Raw genomic sequence first — 27,215 nt, forward strand, 5'->3', positions numbered from 1 at the left:
TAAAACAGAGTGTGAAGGGGAAGGGCTTCAAAATGTACCCCAAAGAAATGGGACACCAATACAACACTTGCACAAGTCATCATATGTCATCGCAATCTCATGCTTCATATGAGATCAGACGATCGCGACGGCTGTAGTTATTCTAGTTGCTTTATTTTTTGGTATTTATATTCAGGAAATCACTGAAGGCATATATCATGTTATCTTAATGATATAATGTGGCAATACACTCGTATCTGTACTGTGCATTTACACAATGGCCATATTTATATATGTAAACACAGGAAAACAACATTAGCATTATAACAGACACTGTAACAAGCTCATTTTCAGCCACTAGACTTTTCTGACAGGGTATTCGAGTGCCATTGAGTGTCAGAATGTTGTGGGACTGCTATACATGAGTTATTATTATGGATTATTGATAGCCAAATTTAGTGGTTTTTGTTTTAGCATTTTTTTTTTATCAAAAAGCATGACAGTAAAACATGAACGTTGTTATGAATGTTAAAACATTTGCTTCCTTGTTGTAAAAATTAGTAATAATGACAAAAAATAGTAATTTGTGCATCTCCTTACTTCTGAGTACAGCTGTGCTGCCGTTAGGGCTGGTGTATTCTGGGAATGCTTTTGTTATCCCTTGGTTTCGAGTGTGGTCCAGACAAATCTCAGTTCGAAGGGGTATTATTACACCTTCAAGCTAAAGAGAATTTGGACGCCCTTATGCTTTTACATGAACGCGCAAAACGAGTGGTATGGGTGTTCTACATTACATCTAAATGTGTGCTGTTCAAAACCAGCATAACGTTTTTGTTTTACGCCTTTTCTTCCAATGAGTTGTTTAACTCTGGAAGCAGATCATTGGGTTAATATTTCAGACCAGCTTTCTAAACTTTTCCTTGAATGCATCAGGCTCTGATATTTTCCTCCATGAGGCTTGGAAACTCTATAGAGGAAAGAAAAAACATTGTGTATTGTAGTTAGTGAACTAAATGTAGTACAGCAACTAAATGTAATATAGCATTATACACATTATATATATATATATATATATATATATATATATATATATATATATATATATATATATATATATATATATATATATATATATATACACATGTACAACTCATCAAACTTCGAAATTACTATTAATAATACTAATATATGATAATAATTTAAAAGGATGACCATCAATATGGACTACTTTTTTTCTTTTTTTTTCTGTTGTTTAAAAACCTAAAAAATGGCAACAAATACTTAAAAATGTGTATTTTGTTTTCTGTAAATGACAGAAAATCATACAGAATTAATGGGGACAATAAAAATCGCTTCACAATCAGTACTTTTCAATAATTATGGTCTGAACTAGCCAGTGCAGATAACAACCTTGTACATTCACATTACAATGCAGCACCTTTCCCTGTATTAATTATACAGAAAAAAAAGAAAAGTTTGCAAAGTTATTATAAAGTGCAAGCATTATCCAAGTTACACTTTGCATCTTTTTGTGCTGTTGAGAAACAAAAACGAAACAGGCTAAAAACCTCAGAGAACCAGAGCAGATCAGAACACCATCAGATCAGTTTTCCCAACTCCACGTCTCAAGACAGATCCCAGCTCAGACGCACTGAGGGGAATATAATTACTTGTTTTCCACAAGTGACGAGTGATTTCCCAGGTTTGGGGGGGAAATGTGGACGATTGATCAGCGCTGATGCTTCCCATTTGAAGATCACACACAAGACAAAGGAAAGCTAAGTAGGACAACATTGGACGCTCCCAAAACGCAAGGCGGGTTAAGGGGGGGAAAAAAAGAGTATAAATGAAAAGGAACAGAGGGAGAAGGCTTGGGAATTAAGTAAAATATAATTAATGACAGCCGTCTGAAACTTAACTGTATCAGAAATGTGTTTTAATCGCACAAAAAAAGTACATCGCATGCGGGGTACTCATATATGGCTCTGGGCGAGTGAAGAATTAACTACCAGCACTTGAGTACAGCTGGAAGATCTGCCTCCTCCCGTCATCCCGACTCTGGGAGTTTGTTGTTTGCGGCCTTATGGGAGAGGAAAATACTTAATGTGCTTCCGACTGTTGGCGGCAGTTGTGGTTTAAAAGAGGAAGAGATAGCGAGATTGATCTTAGGAGCGCAACATGGGACTCCAGTAAAGGAGTCAACGGCGAGCTATCGGACAGCTGGGAGATTCCTCCGAGATCACAGACCATATTGAGGTGGAATAAACTCCCGTCTTTGTGCTTTGTCACTATCAAGACCTTGTCCCACAACCTTGAACACATATTCCCTGGGTAAAGTCACCTGGGAAAAATTACAGAGGGAGAGGTTTGTTCTTTATTCCTCTTCTCTTTTTTTGTTTTTGTCGTCAGAGTCCGGGTTTAATCTACTACCCAATACTAGAGACTCATTTTTTTTAATATCTCCCCAGAGCAACTGGCAGGTTAAAAGGCTTCCCAAAAATACACCACATGATCAGAAGAAAAAAGAAAAAAAAAGGAAGAGATTTTAGACTTTCTAGATAACTTCAGCGTGCACTGAAGAAAAATGGTTCATTGGATTTACTCAATGTATTTTAAAGTAAGTGGTTGCAAACAAGTTTTATGGGCTAAATTTAAACAAACAAATTAAGATGAACATTACTCAATTGTATTTGTTTGATTAAATTCAGCCCATAAAAAATTGTAAATCCAATGAATTATTTATTTTAGTCTGGTTTGAATTTGATTTATAAGCCTGAAATGGACTTTCAAAATGTGACAATAATATAGTGTCATTTACGTTCGGTGCATTAATATTGCATTTCTGTAATTTTCTTACTACCTAATACTAGAGATTTATTTTTTTTTAATCTCCCCAGAGTTACTGGCAGGTGAAAGGTCTTTCCAAAAATGCACCACATGATCAGCAGAAACAAAGGAAAAGAAATGAAAAGAAAAACTAAATACAGACTTGAGACTTTATACTTCAACATGGTTTTAATTTGATTTATTGGCCTAAAATGGTCTTTTAAAATGTGACATTAGTAAACTTAGAAGTGTAATTTACTCCTGGTGCATTAATGTTACTGTTAATAGTAAATTTCTTAAATCTACTAACCAATACTAGAAACTCATTTTTAACAATAAACTAAACCAAATAGAGATTTGAGACTTTCTAGATATCTTCAGCGTGCACTGAAAAAAATGGATTTAGTTAAACAATATTAATTTAATCTGTTTGTTTAAATTCAGCCCAAATAAATTGTTTGAAACCACTCACCTATAATCGAATAATTTATGCCAGTGTGGTTTGAGTTTGATTTATTATGTTCTTTTAAAATGTAATTTTCTTAAATCTACTACCCAATACTACAGACTTGTTTTTTATATCTCCCCAGAGCAAATAGCAGGTTAAAAAGCTTACCAAAAATACACCACAAGATCAGCATAAGAAAAGAAAAACAAAATTTGAGATTTGAAACTTTCTAGATAACTTTACCATGTTATGGATTTGATTTATTGGCCTGAAATGGTCTTTTTAATAATACATTTAGAAGTGTCATTTACTTCCAGTGCATTTATATTGCATTTCCAATGAATGACTAGTAATTTTCTTAAATCTACTAACCACTACCTGAGATTCATTTTTTAAAATAAACTGAACTAAATAGAGATTTGAGATTTCTGGATAACATCAGCTTGTACTGAAGTTTTTAAGGTGAGTGGTTGCAAACAATTTATATGGGCTGAATTTATACAAACAATTTAATCTTAACATTACTCAATTAAGATTGGTTGTTCTAAATTCAGCCCATATAAATTGTTTGCAACCACTTACCTTAAAATAAATTTGTAAACCCGATGAATCATTTATTTCATTGTGGTTTGGATTTGATATATTGGTCTAAAATGTTCTATTAAAATGTGACGATAATACATTTAGAAGTGTCATTTACTTCCGGTGCTTTAATATTGCGTTTCCAACTAATAAATAGTATTTTTTTAATTAAATAATAAATAGTTTTTAATCCAATTAATACATAGTATTTATAATACGCAATAACAGAGACTCATTTTTTTGTATATCTACATGGTCATCAGGAGAAAAAAAAAAGAAAAACTAAATAGAGATTTCATACTTTTTTATTTTCTAAATTCAACGATGATAAATATAAAAATGTTGTTTACTTCCGGTGCATTAATATTGCATTTCCAATGACTGAAGTAATGGTATTGTGTTAATGCAAATACTTTGCATAAATCTAGTAGAATATTAAGTGGAATAAATGTAAAATAACTCACAGATGAGCACTTTCTAAAGGAAATTCAAAGCAGCAAGAATTATGCTAGTCTAGTGTATGAATTATTTAAGATTATTTTGAGTCTAATTGCTCTGTCCACTGCAGTGTTACTAATTAAATTAAACCTTTTTTAATCCAGGTCTGGTCATTTGTACTTCTTTATTTATAAACAATTTCAGTTTTATTATTATTATTATTATTATTATTTTTAGAAAAACATGATTTTCAATTACATGTAAAAATATAACCCTAAAAACTAACACATATTATTTCAAATTTTGCAGATTTGTAATCACAACTTTATACAATTTAATAAATACAAACATTTGACCTAAAACCAACAAACAAATCTAGTCCCATTTTGGACATGAAATCTTATTTACTATATTTATATGATGAGAACATTTTGTTGTTGATGCTGTTGTTGTAGTTGTAGTTGTTGTTTTTGTTGTTGACAAATGGATAATAGGTATTGGCAAAGTATAAAGATTTTAATTGACAATTAATAGGTATGTCGATATTTCACATGACATCAAATGATTCTTGTTTCAAATATGTCTAACAATTTTTGTATTATATACTATTGTTAAACTCAATTACATTTTTAGAGTGTGTAATGTAAAGAATGTATGATAAAACAATAAATAAAAAGGGCACAACATAATAATAATAGAGGAAATAAAGTAATTGTAATAACATTTTTGACACAATTATACATATCAGTATAATTAAGTATAATCCCTATTTTGGCAAAATATATGTTTTTACTATGCATTTTAAAACAAAGCAGATCCAGGCATCTGTAAGCATTGCGTATTGAAAAGAAGCACAAAATGCAACAAATCCCCCCTCACCGCTAACCGTGATCTTCCTGGCACTCAGAGGCAGGGGCCCAGCTGGGACTCTACCCAGGATCGCATCTCTTTCATGGGCAAACGCTGCTTCACCTGCCCCCTCCCTTTCCCCAATCCCCTTCCATCACAAATCCCACATTCCCCCCCGCCGGATCACAAACCCTCCAACCGTCCCAGCTGAGCTTTGCTAATCAGTATGGCGACGAGAGACAAGACTTGGTTAATTCGGCCAATTAGGCCCAAGCATTGTTTGTGGCCAGCGACATTTTGTATTCGTGGAAATGTGTGGAGTGCAAAACGTGCCCTGGAGCGACGCAATGATAGTGACGCCACTCCAGCCACATGTCAACAAAACACGCAGGGGTGAAAGGGGCAGATCTCATATGTGTGTGTGTGTGTGTGTTTCTGTGTGTGAATTTGAGACCATGAATATGTGCATTTTTTTCACTACAATAAACAGTTGAAGTCAAAATTACTATATATATATATATCTTTTTCAAGTATTTCCTAAATGATGTTTACAGAGCAAGGAAATGTTCACAGTATTTGCTATAATATTTTGTCTTATTTGTTTTTTTTCAGACTAGAATAAAAGCGATAAAAAAAGCAATTAAAAAAAAAAGTAAAACCATTTTAAGGTCAATATTATTAGCCCCCTTAAGCAATATATTTTTTTTTCAGATTGTCTACAGAACAAACTATTATTATATAATAACTTGCCTAATTACCCTAACCTGCCTAGTTAACCTAAACTAAAACCTTCAAATGTCACAAAGCTGAATGCTAGTATCTTAAAAAACATCTAGTAAATAATTATGTACTGTTATCATGACAAATATAAAATAAATCAGTTATTAGAAATGAGTTATTAAAACTAATATGTTTAAAAATCTGCTCTCCATTAAACAGAAATTGGTGAAAAATATATGTTGGAGGGCTAATAATTCTGACTTCATTTGTATAGACTACAGGTCAAACATTGAACAGGTTTTTTATGCCTTCCCAAGTTGCATTTATACGTAAAGATTATGTTACAATTTAAAATAATTAAATAATTGTTTGAAAGTGTAATTTATTATAGGGATGCAAAGCTGGTGTTTTTTTTTACCATCAATACATAGTTTTCTGTGTTACACGACACTTCAAAAATCAAACAAATATGCTGACTTGAAGTTACAGCTTCCACAAAAATATTAAGCAACATATAAAGCAACTTAATACTGTTAAAAAATATATTAATATTACCAATTGTTTTGTTACAGATCATGTGACACTGAAGTATGAAGTGATGCTGGTTAAAAATGCTGCTTTGCTATCTAAAGACAAAATTGCATTTTGTGATATATAACAATGGAACAGTTATTTTGAAGAAGATAATGTTTTACAAAATGTATGTACATATTTTTGATTAAAGTCCATTTTAAGGGATTTAAGGCTTGTTTGACCTTTTAGTAAACCCACATTTTGTTTTTGGTATGTCACGTTTTCCACTTAATTAAAAAAATGCAGACAGTTGAAGTCAGAATTATTCGCCCCCCCCCTGTTGATTTTTTTCCCTCAATTTCTGTTTAACAAAAAGATTTTTTTCAACACATTTCTAATTATAATAGTTTTAATAACTCATTTCTAATAACTTATTTATTTTATCTTTGCCATGATGACAGTAAATAATATTTTACTAGATGTTTTTCAAGACACTTTTATACAGCTTAAAGCAGGCATGTCCAAACTTGGTCCTTGAGGGCCGGTGTCCTGCAAAGTTTAGTTTCAATCCTAATCAGACAAACCTGGGCTAGCTAATCAAGCTCTTACAAGGCTTTTTAGAAACATCTTTGCTGGTGTGTTGAGGCAAGTTGGAGATAAAATCTGCAGGACATCGGCCCTCCAGGACCGAGTTTGGACACCCCTGGCTTAATGTGACATTTAAAGGCTTAACTAGGTTAATTAGGTTAACTAGGCAGGTTAGGGTAATTAGGCAAGTTATTTTATAAGGATGGTTTGTTCTGTAGACTATCGAAAAAAAACATTTGCTTAAGGGGGCTAATAATTTTGTCCTTAAAATAGTGTTTAAAAAAAACCAGCTTTTATTCTAGCCGAAATAAAACAAATAAGACTTTCTCCGGATGAAAACAACAATATCAGACATACTGTAAAAAAGTCCTTGCTCTGTTAAACTTCATTTGGGAAATATTTAAAAAAGAAAAAAAAATCAAAGGGGCGCTATCAATTCTGACTTTAACTGTATATAAATACATTTAGATTTTTTTTATTATTTTATATTATCTTAATAAAGTAATTACAAAGATACTAAATCTTTAACAAAAAAAGATCTGCATATGTTCATAATTAATGAAGGATCGTGACAATTAAAACTGCAGTAATGATGCTGAAATTTCAGCATTGCATCAATATACATCCAAATAGAAAATACTTATTTCAAATTGTACTATTTTTTCACAAATTTCCCATTTTTGCTGTATTTTTGATCATCCTTTTTGAACATGAGAGTTATGTTCTTTTGAATTATTCAAACTTAAGGTGTGTAATACTCTAATTAAACATTTAATGTACATTAATGACAAATATTACAGATGAAAGAAAAAAATCTGAAAGTGTTTTATGAAATAGAAAAAAAATGTGAGCAGTGCAGTAATGGAATAAACTAGGAATCACAACAAAATTTAGGTCAATAAAAAGGATAACCTCTGGACTTTTTTACTCTATATTGATCTAAGAGCCAACTACACAGCAGAAATGTGTAACAATAGGAAGTGTGTTGATATGAAAAATTTATCACCCGAAAATATGTTATGCCATTTACTGGACCCTCTAATTTTTGTGGCTTCAGTCATTGTTGGGGTACTCTTTTAAATCTGGAAACATTAACTTGTATTGAAATATATATATATATATATTTATTATTATTTATATATATATTATTTTCCTTATTGAACTTTGACTAATATATATATATATATATATATATATATATATATATATATATATATATATATATATATATATATATATATATATATATATATATTAGTCAAAGTTCAATAAGGAATATAATTATTAAGATTGCCTTTTTGCCATATCGCCCACCCCTAGCATGAATTGCTAATTTCACTATAACTGTTACTATATTGTGTCATTTAGAATGCTGGAATTGGTATTAACCAATCAGCATCCAGGATCTCTAGTGTTGTGTACAGTGCATTGCCTCTCTCTCTCTCTTCTCCCTCTTTCTGTTTCCCTCTGTCTTTTTGCAGGAGCGAGCGAGTGAGCGGAGGGTCCTGGTGGCAGATGGGCAGGAGTATCAGGGATTGACTAATCCCAAATCTGCCGTCTCCTCACCACAGCGAAACCAGGGGAGAGGCGCGAGCCAGCTGCCACATCCACGCCTTTCATGCTCGTCTGCACACAACAGCTGCACCAGGCCTGCCTGCTTGCTTCTAAATTATTAAACATCTTTTTAGTTTGTTCCAGATGCAGAGCCCGATGTGCTTACCGAGGCCTTTGTGCATTTTACGTACCGTTCCTTTTCCCCTCCTCTCATCAGAATGCTGTTTGTAAAAGTCATTATCCCATCTGTGACGCCAGTTTGGACAAAACAGCCCAAGACGGATCCAGCCCGTTCCTCCTTTCCGGGACAGTTTGATGGTGATGATGGAGGGCGGCAGGGGTTTATGCTTCTGCCTCCACCTGTAAGTCATACAGTAGTAACTGTAACTACAGTCAAAGCAGATATCATTTTTGCTTATTAATTTAATCTTAGTTAATGTTGCAAAAAAATCTGCAACAATTTAAAATGATGGTCCATTAGTCAATGCATTTACTAACATGAACAAACAGTTTGTAATGTAGAGTGTCTGTGGGGTCTTAAAAAGTCCTAAATGTCAAAAACTAAATGTTGGGCCTTAAAACGTCTTATATTGACTGAAATGTTGTGTTGTAGGTCTTAAATCATTTTTTAACAGGTCTTGATTTTCCTTTGTTTATGTAAAGCTAGCTAATCCGGCCAACACAATCACCAACAGTCCATCGCAATAAAACTTTGACACGGTGGCTCAGTGGTTAGCACTGTCACATCACAGCAAGAAGGTCGCTGGTTTGAGTCCCGGCTGGGTCAGTTGTCATTTCTGTATGGAGTTTGCATGTTCTCCCTGTGTTGGTTTTACTTGGGTTTACTTTGGGTGTTTCAGATTCCGCCACAGTCCAAAGACATGCGCTATAGGTCAATTGGTGAATTGAATGAACTAAATTGTCGGTGGTGTATGAGTGTGTGTATGAATGAATGTGTATAGATGTTTCCCAATACTCGGTTGAGGCTTTGTAAAACATATGCTGGACATGTTGGCAGTTCATTCCACTGTGGCGACCCTTGATGAAATTAAGGGACTTAGTCAAAGGCAAATAAATGAATGAATGTACAGTAAGATGTTTTTTTTCTGTTATGAAAGCTATGAAATATCACAGGGCCTTATGTTGCGACTGAAAAACCTTTTAGTCTTAAACTAAAAACTTGACATTTTTAATCTAAGGTTCCATTTGAACTGCATTGCTTAATATGAACTAGGAATAAATAATAGCTAATCTTGTACAAATTAATTCATCTTAGTTGATGCTAATTTCAGTGTTTATTTAAATCAGAAGTGGTGTCTGTTATTATTTTAAAACATGAGCTAACAGTGAACAGTTGTCTGCAGTGGTGCATCATGGGATACCTGTTTTTTTGTTTTATAAAACATAATCCTCAATCCTACAAGAGTAAAGATCTAGAACATTTTTATTTTTACTTTTAAAAACTATAAATGGTAATGTTCTATGCAATTTGATCAAGTTAATTGCTTGCAGTATTTTAATATTTAATAATATTAAATATTTAATTAATATTTATTAAAATTAAATATTTTGATATGAGGTTTTGATGAAGTGTTTGATTCATTCATTCATTTTCATTTCAGCTTAGTCTCTTGATTACTCTGGGGTCGCCACAGTGGAATGGACCGCCAAATTATCCAGCACATGTTTTATGCAGCAGATGCCCTTCCAGCTGTAACCCATCACTGGGAAACACTGATACACTGTTATTCGCACACATACATTATGGACAATTTAGCTACCCAATTCACCTATAGCGCATGTCTTCGAGGGAAACCAGAGCACCTGGAGGATACCCACAAGAACACAGAGAACAGGCAAACTCTACACAGAAATGCAAACTGACCCAGCCGGGGCTTAAACCAGTGACCTTCTTGCTGTGAGGCAATCGTTCTACCCACTGCACCACTGTAATGCCTGATAAACTGTTTATTTTGGAAAAATATAGCATTTTTTTTTGTTTTAAGTTTTTAAAAAGTGAGTTTTGGACACACAAGATTTGATAAAAGAGAAAAAAATAGCATAAAAAATACTATTAAAAAAATTATTAAAAACAAGATGTATTTTAAAACTTTAATTAATTTAAAAATAAATTTAAATTAAATAAATATGAAATTAAATATATATATATATATATATATATATATATATATATATATATATATATATATATATATATAAATCTAATCAAATGAAAATAATTAAAAATAGTAAAAAAATGATAAAAATATTAAATACAAAAATGAAATAAAATTGACCTGTGCATGACCATGACAGCACTGTTTCTCATAAGACTGTTCATTGTCCAACATCTTTTGAATCCTTTTTGTGTTTGGATTATATATATATATGTGTTTTTGCATTATATATATGTGTTTTTGCATTATATATATATATATATATATATATATATATATATATATATATATATATATATATATATATATATATATATATATATATTTTTTTTTTTTTTTTTTTTTTTTTCATGACCTGTTAGAATTAGTTTACTGGTGAAAGCAACAAAGGCTGAATTTACACTGCATGTTTCAAGTGACTCGATTCCGTATGTGGCACAGATCGGACATGGCCCATGTACATGTAAGCAGGAAATATGGATTCCCATTTACTCAAAGTCCTAGATTAAAACAATATGGCTAAATGAGAACTTTTCTGTCATTAACTATTGTAAAACAACAACTTGTCAAAAAGATTTAAAAAAAAAAATATTTACTCCGTGAACCCCTGTTAAATACAGGAACGGAGAAAAGAGCGATCTTTTATTATCAGCTATTAGTCAGCGCCCACTTTTTTTTTTTTTCCTGGTCATTGTGTCTTTGCCGTGTGCTGTATAAATGCAGACAATCGGATAAAAGTCACTTTTAAAGAATGATGATGGCAGGTCAGCAAAAAAATCAGATACAGTCACAAAATCAGATCTGCAGTGTAAATGCAGCCTAAACGAAAGAAACAAAAAGAGCATGTAGTGGTGGTCCAATTCGGCCAGGGCTGTTTTTCTCTATTAATGCAGTGTTCTCATCTTTTTTTCATCTCACTCCAGTTTGCATCCCTGCAGTTTGGACAAAATGGGCTAAGACAGATCCAGCTGATTCCTCCTTTCCCAGGACAATCTGACAGAGATGATGGCGGGCTGCAGGGGTTCATGCTTCTGTCTCCACCTGTAAGCCGTCTTGGTCTCCGCTTCGGGGCGGCAACAGGAGTTTTGCAAGTAAGATTTGGCCCTTTGGAAAGGAGGCTTAAGAGCGAACGAGCCTCTTTCACACACAGGTTGAAATAATCTTTCCCCCCAAAGGCGATGCTGGCCTATTATTGCCGTGAAAAGGCGCTGGAGTCCTGAATATTCATCAGGGAGAGACGGAGGGGCGCAGAGAAAGGGGCTCGGAAATCCCAGCGCACTGACGGTCACGTTCAAATCAGCAGCTAATGTAGCAGGACACCGAACAGAGCGGGATAATGCAGATCCTACAATATTCAAAAGAGAAACATAATGCTCTGTAGCACGTTACAATAAGGTTCTGTTTGTTAACATGACTTGTATACGCTGAAAAGAAATCAGTGTAGAAACTTTTCACTCAATAAATTTCTCAAACAATTGCAGTAACACCAAATCATGTACTGGATTAAATGTTAATTCACACTAGCTATTGAATATGACTTGAGCTGCAAATAAACATCTATCTTGCTGTTTAATAATAGTAGGATCAATTGATCTAAAATATGGAATTGCAGTTTAAGCCGTTGAACAGTACTAATAAATAGCCAATGGCCTAGTACTATTCTGCTAATGAGCTAGTAATTAATACCACGGATTGGCACTCCAATAGTTTTATTTTTAGTTTTAGAATAAAATAAAGTAATTTATTTTAAATAAAGTAATTTTAGAATACTTTTATAGTGTAATTACCATAAAATTAGTATAATGAACAGTGAAAAATACTTTCAAATTCAAGTTATTATGATTAAATAAATGCGAGAACTGATAATAAACTGCTGTTGGAGTGCATCATAGTGTAATCCTAATCAGGCCAAATGGGGTATGAAAAAAACATTTAGAAGGTCGCTAGTTCAAGTCCCGACTGGGTCAGTTGTCATTTCTGTGTAGAGTTTGCATATTCTCCCTGTGTTTGCGTGAGTTTTCCTCACAGTCCAAACACATACGCTATAGGTGAATTGAATAAACTAAATAGGCCGTAGTGTGTGTGCGAATGCGAGAGTGTATGGGTGTTTCCCAGTACTGGCTGTAGCTGGAAGGGCATCCGCCGTGTAAAGCATATGCTGGAATAGTTGGTGGTTCATTCCACCGTGGCAACCTCTGATAAATAGGGGACTAAGCTGAAGGAAAATGAATAAATGTTTTAATGTTTATCCTCACAGATTTAGAGGACTAGTCTTTATACGAAATTAAATATATTCATCTTATAATTGTTTATAGTCTGATAATGTTACTATAACTTTACTAATAATGTTTTCTTTATATTGTCCAGTATTTGCTGTTCTTTTATGAAAATAAAAGAAACTACTAAAGCATGCACAAAACTAATCTCTGAAGATTCTCTGAAGCAACTCTTCTACATCAGTGGCCTTTCAGTTTTTTATCCACCTGTCTTTTACAAAGCACTTTTCATAATCCAATCAATTCCCAAGTTCTATATATTTTCTAAATGTCCCATTTTACTTGGAAATGCACCACATTACAGAAATAAAATGGCTTGCAAATGCCAACCCATGCTCTTCAGAATGATATTATACACACTTAAAGAAACAGAAAAAGTTCTTTGTTGGCATCAGTGGCTCTGTTGAAGATTTAGAACTTTTATTTGTGTAAAAATATGATTTCCAGATTATTACAATGTTCTTTACGCTGATATTCTATTAAGGAGTGTTTACTGAGGTTTATTGAGTTTAAAAAAGCTTCACATTTGAAATCTGTCTCGTTGACATCATTTTCTCTTTTTTTTTTTTTTTGCATAATTTTAGCAAAAAGATAAAATAAATATCAAACAGGAACCAGACAATCATGGAAATATTATTCAAAGTTTGTGAATTTAAGATCTTTATTGGGATTGTTAAAATCTTGTTAAAAAAAACTTTTATTTAAAAATGTAATTTATTTCTCTAATTTAACGTTTAATTTTCTGCATGTTATTATCACGAGATCTTTCAGATATTATTCTGATTTTAGCTCAAGATATATTGATTACTATTTTTATCAATGTTGAAATTTGCGCTGCTTAATATTTTTTCTGCGAACCGATCATTTGCAATCATTATTAGATTAATAGGAAATGCAAAAGAAATGTAAATGCAAATGTTTTGTAGTATAAAAATCTTTAATGTTCTTTTATATTTAATGTTGCTCAAACATGTAAAACATTAAATTAAATAATAATAATGATGATAATAATAATAAATAAAACTATTTAAAAATATTTTAATAAATATATTTTTTATCAAAACAATAAAATTTTAATTTGTAATAATTTTATGAAACCTTTAATTTAAGGATTAGTCCTACACTATTTAAACACTAGTTCAAGAACCAATTTTCACTGTTAACCATTTAGCCTATTACAACCCTATTATTAAGATATTGGCTGTTTATTAGTACTTATAAAATACACATTGGCTGTTTATTAGTACTTATAAAATACACATTTTGCATGATCTTATTCTACATCTCTAATCCGACCCAGTATCTATTGGTTTAATGTGTCTACAGTTTTTTTGAGTGTTTCTTTATTATTACAAAACATTTACGTCTAAAACTATATCCCAGAGATTAATGCAATATATTTAACAAGATATTCTGATATTATTAACCAGTTAGCTTATTATTAAGATATTGGCTGTACATTAGTACTTATAAAATACATATTCTTATTCTACATCTCTAATCCAACCCAATACCTAAATCCAATTGCTCCCTTAACAACTATTAATAAGCAGCTAATTATGAGTTGTATTAGGCTAAAAGTCATGCTAATGGTTTAGTGTAACTATATTTTCTTTGAGTGTTTCTTGATTGATATTACAAAACGTTTACCTTTAAAGCGTAAAGCTAGAGATTAATGTAATATTTATATATATGATAGTTTGTTAAAGTTGTTTTAGATTATTAAAACACTTTAGTTTAAGTACTAATTTTCCCTAATAAGTAGTGGCTTATTGCCTGCCTATTAATATATTGGCTGTTCATTAGTACATATAAAATACATACATATTTTGCATGATCTTATTCTACATTCCTAATCCTACCCATACCTAAACCCTTAGTAACTATTAATAAGCAGCTAATTGTGAGTTTTTTTCTGAGCTAAAAAGTTATTGTTAATGGTGTAGTGACATTTTCTTTGAGTGTTTCTTTATTTCACTATTAACCAGTTAGCTTATTACCTGCATATTATTAAGATATTGGCTGTTCATTAGTACTTTTAAAATACATGTTTTGCATGACCTTATTCTACATCTGTAATCGGACCCAGTATCTATTGGTTTAATGTGATGACAGTTTCTTTGAGTATTTCTTGATTATTACAAAACGTTTACGTTTAAAACTATATGCCAGAGATTAATGCAATATACAGTATTTACTTTTAAAATACATGTTTTACATGATCTTATTTTACATCCCAAATCCAATCCAATACCTAAACCCAACTACAACATAACTAATTATAAGCAGCTAACTATGAGTTTATTGTGCTAAAAGTCTTAGTTAATAGTTTAAAGACAACATTTTCTTTGAGTGTTTCTTTATTGATATTACAAAATTACTGCAGTAAAGCTATAAGCCAGAGATTAATGTAATATAAATCAGGGTTTCTGCTGGGTCTTAAAAAGTCTTAAACCTCAAAATCCAAATTTTAGGCCTTAAAAAGTCTTACATTTACTAATATTGTGTTGTACTGTAGGTCTTAATTCTATTTTAAACAAGTCTTAATTTCCCTGTGTTCATTGCTATCCAACCTGGCCAAAACCCATACAATCACCAACAATCCAACTCACAAAAACTTTAAACTTATTATTTAAAAAGGTCATTTTTTACTCTACTCACCATACATAACAATGGGTTCATTATTTTCGTTACAGTAACATCTGTTTAAGAGTGCTCTGTGTAAGGACACCACCTTGGACAGATTGTTGGGCATGTATTAAGTTTATTGAAGTTTGTATAAATTTTAAAACATTTGTTCATTTTTATTTTAAAGAAAATTTATGTTGGAATAAAAAGTGTATGGATATAAGTAGATCTTGTTTTAACACAATATTTAATACAATAATAAACAGTATTTAGTAAAATATATATATATTTTAATAATAATGTATAATTAAATGTGTTTAAAGTATATTTTTTGATAGGGCAAATAAATCTTTTCTATCTGAGTCATTTAATAAAAATTCCTCAGTTTTTAGCCCTTTTGAGGATAAATGATTCTAAAATTTCATTCATGATGGTCTTAAAGTCTTAAATTTAACTTTGGGAAACCTGCAGAAACCCCTATATATATATATATATATATATATATATATATATATATATATATATATATATATATATATATATATATATATATATATATATATATATATATATATATATTTATATATATAAAAGTAAACAGAAACAGATTCAGTAAACAGAATCTCTTGTCATATGTATGTATGTATATATGTGTGTGTGTGTGTGTGTGTGTGTATACTGTATATACATACATACATATGACAAGAGATTCTGTTTACTGAGGTTTATTTGTTATTATTTTTAAAACACATTAGCTTAAGTACCAATTCTCACTATTAATCAGTGGCTTATTACCTGCCGATTATTAAGATATTGGCTGTTTATTAGTACCTAAAATACATATTTTGCATAATAGTAATCTACATGTACATCCCTAATCCTGCCAATACCTAAATCCGACTGTTACCTTAATAACTAATAATAAGCAGCTAATTATGAGTTTATTGAGCTAAAAGTCTTAATGGTTTAGTGACAACATTTTCTTTGAGTGTTTTTATTGATATTATAAGATTTTTACACTTAAAACGGCTCTGTTTATATCATCATTTCCTATTTTTCTACATTTCTACCATGCAGAAAGCAATCCAACATGGAGCAGGCATTGATGTTGAGGAAACACAAAGGCGGTGTGGTTGTTTTGAGCGAGCTGGCATGAGCGCTGCTGCTGGATTGAAGTTAATAAGCGTGCGAGAGGAGAAGAAGAGCGTCTCTGGATCTCCAGATGAGTCTCTCCACGGCTCAAACACACCAGAGACGAGCTGGATCCTCCACTGGAGCCGCTGCACCTGTTGTTTTCAGGAGCTGGAGGAAGACAGACACTCATGCACACAAGACCGTATGGAGCCATGAGAACAGGCAATGTGTTTTCTTCTTGAGCCAAGGAAAAAAAAAGGTATTATGGTTTAAATATTGAAGTCGTCCAATCATGAAGTGTATTTAAATTTAGGAGCCCCATATTGAAGCAGAATAGTTGATTACACACATAAACTACCATGCAAAAGTTTGGGCTTGTAAGATTTTATTGTAGTTTGTCAACTTCGAAATGAAGAATAATTGTAATGATACTGCAAAACCTTTACATTTAAAACTATAAGTCAAAGATTAATGTAATATACAGTTGAAGTAATATTATAATATTGTAATATATAGTTTTCAAGACTTCAGTATTCAGCTTAAAGTGACATTTGAATGTTTAACTATAGGTTAATTAGGCAAGTAAGGGTAATAATTAGGCAAGTCATTGTATAATGATGGTTTCTTCTGTAGACTATAGAAAAAAATATTGCTTAAGGAGGCTAATAATTTTGACCTTAAAATATTTTTAAAAAATTGAAAACCGATTTTATTCTAGCCAAAATAAAACAAATTAGACTTTCTTTAAAAGAAAAATATATTATAGGAAATACTGTGAAAAATTCCTGAATCTGTTAAACATCGTTTGGGAAATATTTAAAAAAGGAAAAAGAAAAAAAAAGTCACAGAAGGGCTAATCATATTTCAACTGTATATATCAAAATATTCAATTTATTAAAGAAAAACAAATGCTAAATTATTAAAACACATTAGTTTAACTACCAATTACACACATTAATGACCAGTTTTGAGGTTAAAGCATTACAAGTAACGCAAGTGACATAATAATATTACTTGTAGTACTAATAGTACTGAGTAAAGAATCACTTCAAAAAAATAAATAATAATATTTGAATTACTTTTTAGTTTAACTCATTTGTTTTTTAAAAATAAAATGCTGAATTAAAATTAGTCACAAAAATTCATGTGTTCAATGAGAGAATAAGCTTATTACTTTGAACGCTTAAAAAAAAGGAAAAGGGGATTGTGTCAATGCACAGTGATTTTACCTAAGACAAATAATACAAAAGTAGTAAACACTTTGCTTTAAACTTTCAGTAATCTGTATATCTGGCATGTCGAGCACTGGGATCAGGAAGTTCATTTAACATTAAGGTAAATAAAGATGTAGGCTACACAGTGCATTGTTTATTGTAGAGCTCCTCTATTAAAAAAAATTTAAAAGTTCTGAAAGACACTTAAGCCAGGTAAAACCTGACAACTCAAAAGTAATGTAATCCATTACTTACCATAAAAAGTAACTAAGTAATGCAACTAGTTACTTTTTTATGGAGTAACTCAATATTAGATTACTTTCAAAAGTAACTTTCTCCAACACTTTTATTTACCATGGAAAAGATTTTGTTTCTCAATTTTAAAAACATTTTTTCACCTTGGCAGTAATTTATTTAATCATTTTGTTGAATTTTGGATCTGTTATTAAGCCAAGTCATTAACCATACTTCCATTTTGACCATTCACTTAAACTACTATTGAGCTACTAAACAGTTTTCCTTGAAAATCTGATATTGAACTACTAAACTGTTTTTTTTCCTTGAAAATCTGATTCAAGTAATTTAATTGCAGTTTAAAGTCGTGATTTTCTATATGAACACATAATTGCATGTATTTAATTCAGTTTAATCAATTTATTTGTGTTTTTCTGCATAATTTATAACAGTATTTTAGTCTTCAGTGTCACACAATCTTTATCTATTATATTCAGATTTGAGCTTGTGAAGCATTTATTGTAATCAGTGAAAAGGTTGTACTGTGTAATATTTTTTATTTCAATTATTATTTATTAATAATTGACTCCAATCTTTTGACTAATTAAACTTTCCAAGCTTTATTATAAAATCAATGCTTCTTATGCTTTGAATCAGCATATTAATACAATTTCTGAAAAATAATATGACACTGAAGATTGAGGTTATGCTGAAAATTCAACTTTGAATCTGAGAAATGGACCATATTGGATTTTTGGTTTAAAAATATATTTGAAATAATATTTCATAATATTGCTGTTTTTACTGATCAGTAAAATGCTGTTTAGGTGACAAAAGTGATATGCAAGGGATATATATTTTCTTTCACTGACTTTTCACAGAATAAGCCCTTAATTTCTATTAATTTCTTATTGAATAACCCTTTTTTAAATTAACCTTTAAACAAAATTCATTGTTCTGTATCATACCTGCAAAGCTTCAAAAAAGGTTTGTATTCTTGGTTATAAAGACTGAATAAACAGCAATGCCTGTAGTAAAAGAGCCCAAACTATGCCCACATTTTCCAGCCAGAGCTGCAGCATTTAGTAATGTAATGAAGAGGCTCCCGTCAGATTTTGGCCAGGTTTCGCCTCATCACTTTCTGCCCACAGATGGTGCTCATTCTTCTAATGTCTCTCTTGCTTTGCCTGGCATGAGCAGCTTGCTCTTCACAATTAGGCTGTGCTACTTTACAGAAAAAAGGTCATGTAATAGTCAAATGTATGCTAAAAGTGCCCTGATTCTGACACACATCCCCTCACGCTGAACTTTAAATAGTGTTTCCAGAGGAAGCATGATAAATTGTCAATAATTGACCCTAGAGTAGCAAAAGCTTGGACTGTAATTTATGACTTGTGTGGTATCTCTAGATAGCATGTAATTTAGTTTCGGGAATGTCCTACAATAGGTCTCCATCCGTCTAAGGTCAAAAATACACTTTTGATTTTTTTTTTTTTTCTCATTATGTGCAAGGTAGCAGCAGCAGCTCTTTTTATTCAGTGTCTGAAATAGGCTTGTCAAAAGTATCAAGCTCTGTAGCAATCACTTTTAGAAATTTAAAAGCATCAATTTCCCGCAAACATTTAAGCGCATTTTTAATCACCGCAGATTGGCCATTGTGTCCACATGTTCAACAGAAAGACTGTGATTGGCTGCGATAGTCATCGGTGTACCACTCTTTGCTGCTGTTTACGAAGTGCAAACACAGATAAACAAACACTGGAGTGTTTTAAAGTCGCGTCAATCAGCTGATCTGTCTATGAGCTGACATATGAGCGATCCACTGATTGATTATTGTCTTTATGTGTAAAGTACAAAGAAATAGTGATGTCATTTAGGTTTTTAGTACATTGTCATCATGCAAATAAACATTTAGGGTCAGATTAGTTTTTACCAGACACAAATTAAGACTGTATATTAGCTTTTTACAAATGTGTTAAGGGTAAGCAGAGACAAAAGTACCATTTTTCATGAAAACCTATTTTTAAAAGATAATGTGTTAGACAGAATTATGTTCTTGCTGTGGTTACTAACTCATAAGTGTGGTCTATCAATATTGGGTGGTATTTTAAACATGTAGAACAACTTCAGTATAACCTTACTTTAAAATTAAATTGCACATTGTTATTTTTGACTCTGTCAGTAGGGACGAAATTAACACACGAGTGGGTCCAAAGTAACACAATATTTGCTAGATTTACTGGCTTGATCTTGTTTATTTTAAATATATCTGACTATGACCTTGTTAATGTTAATTGCCAACATATTTTGTCCTTTATCTTTGCAAAATAGTTATAAACTGCATTTTCATTTTAAATTTCACTTCCATCAAAATATGTCAAAAGCAACCCAACAATGCAAAATATTACGATTTTCTACACTTTTTGAATTTCATTTTATTTTTTTGCTATTATTAGCAATATGCATTAATTAAAAAAAACAAAAAAAAAAAACATGTTTTGAATGTGGAAGTGAAAATAAGGAATGACTATTAGCAGTGGGACATACATTCCAGTGTTACTGTTGTCCTTACAGAAACTCTTGCTGTTTAAACCTTAACTTAAAAAAACACTCACAGAGATGGCAAACTTAAGGATGTGTTATTGCACTAAATAACCTGTAGATCAGGGTTGTCAAACTCAGTTGCCTGCAGCCCTGCACAGTTTAGTTCCAATCCTGCTTTAACACGCTTACCTGGACGTTTAAAACAACCCTGAAGGACTCGATTAGTTAGATCAGGTGTTTAATTAGGGTTAAAACTAAACCGTGCCGGGCTGCAGCCCTCCAGGAACTGAGTTTGACACCTCATGTAGATTGATCTTTATTTTGACACATGAAAAGAGAAACACAACTTGTGATAAGTAAAAAAAAAGAACGCTACAGTAATTTACTTTCTGCACTTGAAAACAGAAATTTGCAGCTAACTGCGCGACACATTCCTGAAATCAGCTGATATTTGGCAGCTCCACCAAGGGTTACGTGCTAAATGTGCTGTTACAGCCCGGAAAGCAAATGTTGTCAAGACTTTCAGAAAATCGCTTTGTTACTTTCGTCCCTGCTCTTTCCTACAATCCTTCTTAGGTTTGAGCAGAAAGTAGACGACTATTTATAAAAACGGAATTTTTAGGATATAATAAACGTTATCTTGTCAGTCCATATAGCCATGCAGGAGTTATTCAACAGCCAAAACAATAATGGACTACAGCACTGTATGTTTGAATTTTTTTGTTTGTGTTATCAAACAGTTAATTATGATTACTCGCATCCAAAAGAAAAGTTTGTATTAACATAATAAATCAGAATCATTGCTGATATACAGTCAAAATAATATATACATTATAATTATATACATATGTACATAATTAATATATACAGTCATAATAAATATGACTGTATATATTTACTATGTATGTAAACACGTATATAAAAGTCAAAATATACAAAATATTTACACACACAATTATAGATCGGTGGATGGATGGTTGGACAGACGGACGGTTGGTTGGACGGACAGACAGACAGATGGACGGATGAACGAATAGACGGATGGATAGATAGTTAGATAGATAGATAGACAGACAGACAGACAGACAGATACTATAGATAGATGGATAGATAGATAGATAGATAGATAGATAGATAGACAGACAGACAGACAGACAGACAGACAGACAGACAGACAGACAGACAGACAGACAGACAGACAGAAAACTTGTTTTCAAATATATACAAGTTAAATTTAAGACTTTTTAGACCATTATTGATAAAATTTTAGACTTATTCAGGGCCAAACGCTAATGATTTTTTAATATCTCTTTAGAAAAAGATTTTCACTTGCCCTATTAAAAATAAATAAAATTGAATATCTTAAATATTACAATAGTTTTGTTTGATTTTTGTTTGTTTGTTTGTTTTCATATACATCCATTCACAGACCCTTTACCCTTACTAAGAATAGAACAAAACATAGCAGTCAATTTTCTTCAGTCTATAATAATAATAATTTAGTGATAAAAATATAGGTCAGGTCAGTATCCTGGATTGTTGGTAATGTATGGATGTTAATGGCCAGATTAAGCAGCTATATTTGAACAAAGGAAAATTAAGACCTGTTTAAAAAAGATCTACAAGACCATATTTTAGTAGATTTAAGACCTTTTAAGGCCTAAAATATAGCTATTGAGATTTTATAAGACTTTTAAAGAACCCATGGATACCCTGATACACCCAGGTATTTATGTGTACATAATAAACAGTATGCACATATATAATGAACATACTTGTATTTAAATGCAATTCTTATTATTTTTTAGTGATATGAACAGGTCTGGCGTGATTATTTTTTTTCTGTCCGTTTAGCAAAACTATGAATGGGGTAACTAAGACACCACAGAAAAAATGATAAAATAATTCAGTTTTTAGTTTGTAATTGTGATATAAACATACCCTTGCACCACACAATCACAAATAACTCATAACAGGCAAAATCTTTTACTGTGCACTTTAATACTAGCAGACCTTTTACATTTACACTACACCACATGTAGTTTCTTAAAAGCACGAGTAAATCTGCTGTTTAAGAAATGCATTTCCCAAAAAACATCAATTGGCTTCTCTTTGAATATTAATCAGGCTCCTGAACGATCCAATCACAAGCGAAAGGGAAAGCCTGGCCTCACCGCTCGCTGCTGAACCGCGGCTGACGGGTTAATCAATGCCCTGATCAATTTGGAACGTACAAATTGTTTTATTTGAATGGAAAATGCAAACTGTTGTTTCTCAAGTCCTGATTAATTGCATCGTTCCTGACCCACATATCGAGCGCTGCTTGGGAAGGCCCAAAGCTCAGAGCAGACCGTACTGCTACAAATTTTATAATAAGGTTATGCTATATTGTAAATGAACCAAGACACAATGCTCAGAAGGGCTGTTATTGGGAATGAATAACTGAGGAAGTGAAAAGGGTTACATTGACTTAAAATTCTAATGTTTAATCAGAGGCGTGCTTTATTTTTTGAAAGAAATGCATGCGGTGGAAATTGTTTTCTAAATATATTGTGAAGTTTCCGGAAACCACTGTTGACCTAGAATTACTTGAGCTCATTTTTTCTTCTTCTCCGTATTCCCTCAGCATTGTTATTGTGTGTACGGCAGGTTCAATCGTGATAATGCAATAGGATTCAGCCACACGTTAATTAGCCAAGAACGACCCAAGAGAGCCAAACTGGATATGCTATTACTGAGAGAAATACAGGAACACTCAAAGACAAATTATACAGTGCTTGATAAATTAACTAATGCCTCTCTGATTAAAAGCCTGAAATGCAATCTAATTTTTTTTTTCTCTTCAAATTACCAATTTGTCAGAACAAATGAATACAATATTCTTTCCGTTTCCGTTTGCTGAATACAACGTACATCTAATTTCATATGACACAAAAAAAAAATCTCACCTTCTGTCCCGGCATTCATGTTCCTTTTTCATTAGACTTTGGCTTTATTGCGTGCAATTTATCAAACTAATACACCTCTATAAGCGAGCGAGAGCCGAAGTAATCATTTGAAAATGCCATTATAATCATATATGTATGAGTTGTTCGTCCATTTATCTGTTTATGCGAGTGCATTTATATTTATTGGTGTTATGTATAAATACACGGCGGAATCCAGAAGTCTGATGATTAGTTTGATTTTTCTCATTTATTATATGGAGTTTGAGTGAAAAGCTGAACTGAAAGCAGTGCAGTATTATATTAATGTTCATTATAATAGACTGGATGTGCTGTATATGTGTGGCTCGTTTTGTTAATAATGCTCTTCCTAATGAGAATTTAAAAGTTAATAGGACATTTGTGAAACCATTATGTGTTTTTTACAATTGTTAAGCATTTTGTTGCAAGAAAAACGTATGTATTTTCCCAAACTTTATTCATTGCAGTTTTTTAAACTGAGCTAGAGCAAAGGTAATCATTTCCAAATTATATGAGAATTCATATATGTATAAGTTATTTATCCATTTATGATTTTGAGGAGTGCATTTATATATGAAGAGTTCAGATGCAAAAACCTCTAAGTGTCGTCTAAAATTTTCCTCAAATTAGTTTTTCTTAGCCTCCTATGTTTATGTTCAGTTATTTCACTTTTTTAAGGCGATGGAAATAATCTATTCTTTGGACTAAGGGTGCTTTCACACCTAGACTTTTGTTTTGGAACCTGGCCCGTTTCCCCGGTTAGCACGGTTCATTTGGCACATGTGGGTCCCGCAGCACGCTAGGATCCGCACCTAAACAAACGGTTCGAGATCGCCTGAATGCGGTGGTCTCGGCTCGATTGAAACAAACTCTGGAGTGGATCAATTGTAGTAAGAAAGCAATGTGATCTGAGCCAGGCTATAGCACAGAGTATTATGGATATGTCATAGGCATACGGCTATATGAAGAGAGAATTATGAGTACAGGGATTTTTTTCTACTGGCCCAATCGGACAAGTGGTTCAGATTTTTACTCGCCCTGCCAAAATTTTCTCCCCACCAAAAAAAAAAAAAAGAGGTTAACAATTAAGTTATTCAGCATAACTTTTCTTTAAATACAACTGACAATTTAAAAAAAGATTTAATTTAAATACAATACTGATTAGATTAATTGTGTTGTTTAATAAGATTTTTGTTTGTTTAAAACCCACCAAAATGCCTCATTTTATAAACCAGCTCAATACATCAGTCTATAATACTGTCAATATTTTTATTAATCATTCATTTGTAAACCTCGATTTAAAATGCATTTCACTTCTTGTTCTTGCTTGATCCATCAACATAATAATCATATTAGCCTATGCTTAGTTTTTTTATGTAGACTAAAAATGCTAAAGAAAGTCTTGATTAATATAAAAATTTGTGCTGTCAAATGATTAATCACAACAAAAAAGTTCATATTTACAAAATATAACTCTGCGTACTGTGTAAATATATGCGTGACTACATTGTTTAAATATATATATCGAAAGTTAATTGTTTAAATATATATATATATATATATATATAAGTCGAAATTATTAGCCCCATTGATTTATTAGCCTTCTGTTTATTTTTTCCCCAATTTCTGTTTAAAGGAGAGATTTTTCAACACATTTCTAAACATAATAGTATTAATAACTCATTTCTAATGACTGATTTATTTTATCTTTGCCATGATGACAGTAAATAATATTTGACTAGATATTTTTCTTAAAGTGACATTTAAAGGCTTAACTAGGCTAATTAGGTTAACTAGGCAGGTTAGGGTAATTAAGCAAATTATTGTATAACAATGGTTTGTTTTCTAGACTATCGAAAGAATATTGAAAAAATATATATAATTTGTAGAAATTTTTTTTATTTCCCATATTATTATCTCAAGTTTTTTTTCCCCATTTTATTTATTAAATGAATGCATGTTTAATTAATACATGTTTTTAAACTTAATTGCACTTAGATTTTATTTTAAGAATCTGACAAAATGAGAGGTTTGAAGTACAGTGGCAAAGTATAAAAGTGCAGCAAAACAGAAAATCAACAAATTATTAAACCTTTTACTAAATGTAAAATATTAAAAAATATATAATACAATATTTAATAATTATGCAATACTAAATGCATACATTTATTTTCTACATGTATTTTCTCTCACATCTGTGCTGATCAGCTTATCCTCTGGAGATGTTTACTAACCCTAAACTCAAGTGTGAATTCTCATCTTCAGGTCATGCATTACAAACAACAATCCAACTCTTCTCACACGTTTTTAATGTTGGCCACTTGCTAATTTGCCACGTGTAAATACATTCACATAGAGCTCAATGTCTGAATTTCAATCTGCACCTCCGGCTTGAGTTAATTAAACAGCAGCATCTGTCCTACAGCACAGCCTTCTTTACAATTCCACTTTTTCCACTAAAAATGACTCCATATGTGCAGATTTGAGGGTTCACACTGTGCGACAACATGAGCATTTGCTGCAAATGAGATGAGAATTCATTTTTCTTCAGATTAGTGTCATTGAAGATCATCAGTCCTCCTGTAAACAGCTTCATCTGGCAGATAACAATAACGTTTAGGTGGCATGGTGGCTCAGTGGTTAGCACTGTCACATCACAGCAAGAAGATCGCTGGTTCAAGTCCTGACTGGGCCAGTGGGTGTTTCTGTGTGGAGTTTGCATGTTCTCCCAGTGTTTGCGCAAGTTTCCTCCGGGTGTTCCGGTTTCCCCCACAGTATAAACACAGGCGCTATAGGTGAATTGAATAAGCTTAATAGGCCGTAGTTTATGAGTGTTTCCCAGTACTGGGTTGTGGATGGAAGGGCATCCGCTTTGCAAAACATATGATGGAAATGTTGGTGGCTCATTGCACTGTAGTGACCCCTGATAAATGACGGTCTAAGCTGAAGGAAAATGAATGAAATGAATCTTCTACTTTGAGAAGACGCAGTCGTTCAGCTCAGAAATAACCTCTCAGCTCTAAATAACTGTGTAGAAAACACACTTGTCCTTTAGATACTTTTAAAAGATCTGAAAACTATTTTTTGCACCTTTTTTTTGTAAAAAGATGTATGTTTTTGTACATAAACACAAAGACATAATAAATGGCAGTTTTAAGCTACTTAGTTGATATTAATGCAACTATGCAATTAATAAAATAATGTTAACTTTGTGAAGACGTCACAAACCAGTAATATAAAAATAATTCATATATTTGTAACATGCAAGTCATTTTAAATGCTTAAAAAATATTAAAGTAAAAATATTGGGTCACACTTCACAATAAGGCTCTTTAGTTAATGCATTTACTACCATAAACTACATATGAACAAGACAGTATTTTATACAGTTTATTATACAGTATTTATTAATCATAATTTAAATTTACTAACGCATTAACATCCAAGTGTTTGCTTGTTAACATTGGTTAATGCACCATGAGTTAATATAAACTAACAATTTTCATTAGCTAACATTGACTAACTCAGTTGGCGTTTGTTTGTGG

General features: G+C 32.0%; 1 protein-coding gene across 11 annotated transcripts in view; it reads left to right on the top strand.

Annotated features, from left to right (window-relative positions):
• Nucleotides 1-27,215, top strand: part of LOC137496842 (uncharacterized) — a 141,700-nt gene that overhangs the window by 102,296 nt on the left and 12,189 nt on the right. For 8 of the 11 annotated variants that reach the window (XR_012388171.1, XR_012388170.1, XR_012388169.1 and 5 more), the window contains exons 4-7: nt 8,425-8,591; nt 8,715-8,859; nt 11,598-11,765; nt 16,656-16,971. Coding sequence is in view for 8 of the 11 variants with exons in the window: in XM_073918883.1 (XP_073774984.1) it covers nt 8,425-8,591; nt 8,715-8,859; nt 11,598-11,765; nt 16,656-16,928 (753 nt within the window). In the remaining 3 variants the exon portion in view is untranslated. Of the gene's footprint in view, nt 1-8,424; nt 8,592-8,714; nt 8,860-11,597; nt 11,766-11,849; nt 13,084-16,655; nt 17,898-27,215 lie in introns of those variants that run through there. The other 3 variants (XM_073918884.1, XM_073918882.1, XM_073918886.1) reach the window with 3 other exon arrangements.

This window comes from Danio rerio, chromosome 12 (genome assembly GCF_049306965.1).
Source record: "Danio rerio strain Tuebingen ecotype United States chromosome 12, GRCz12tu, whole genome shotgun sequence".
Taxonomy (NCBI): Eukaryota; Metazoa; Chordata; class Actinopteri; order Cypriniformes; family Danionidae; genus Danio; species Danio rerio.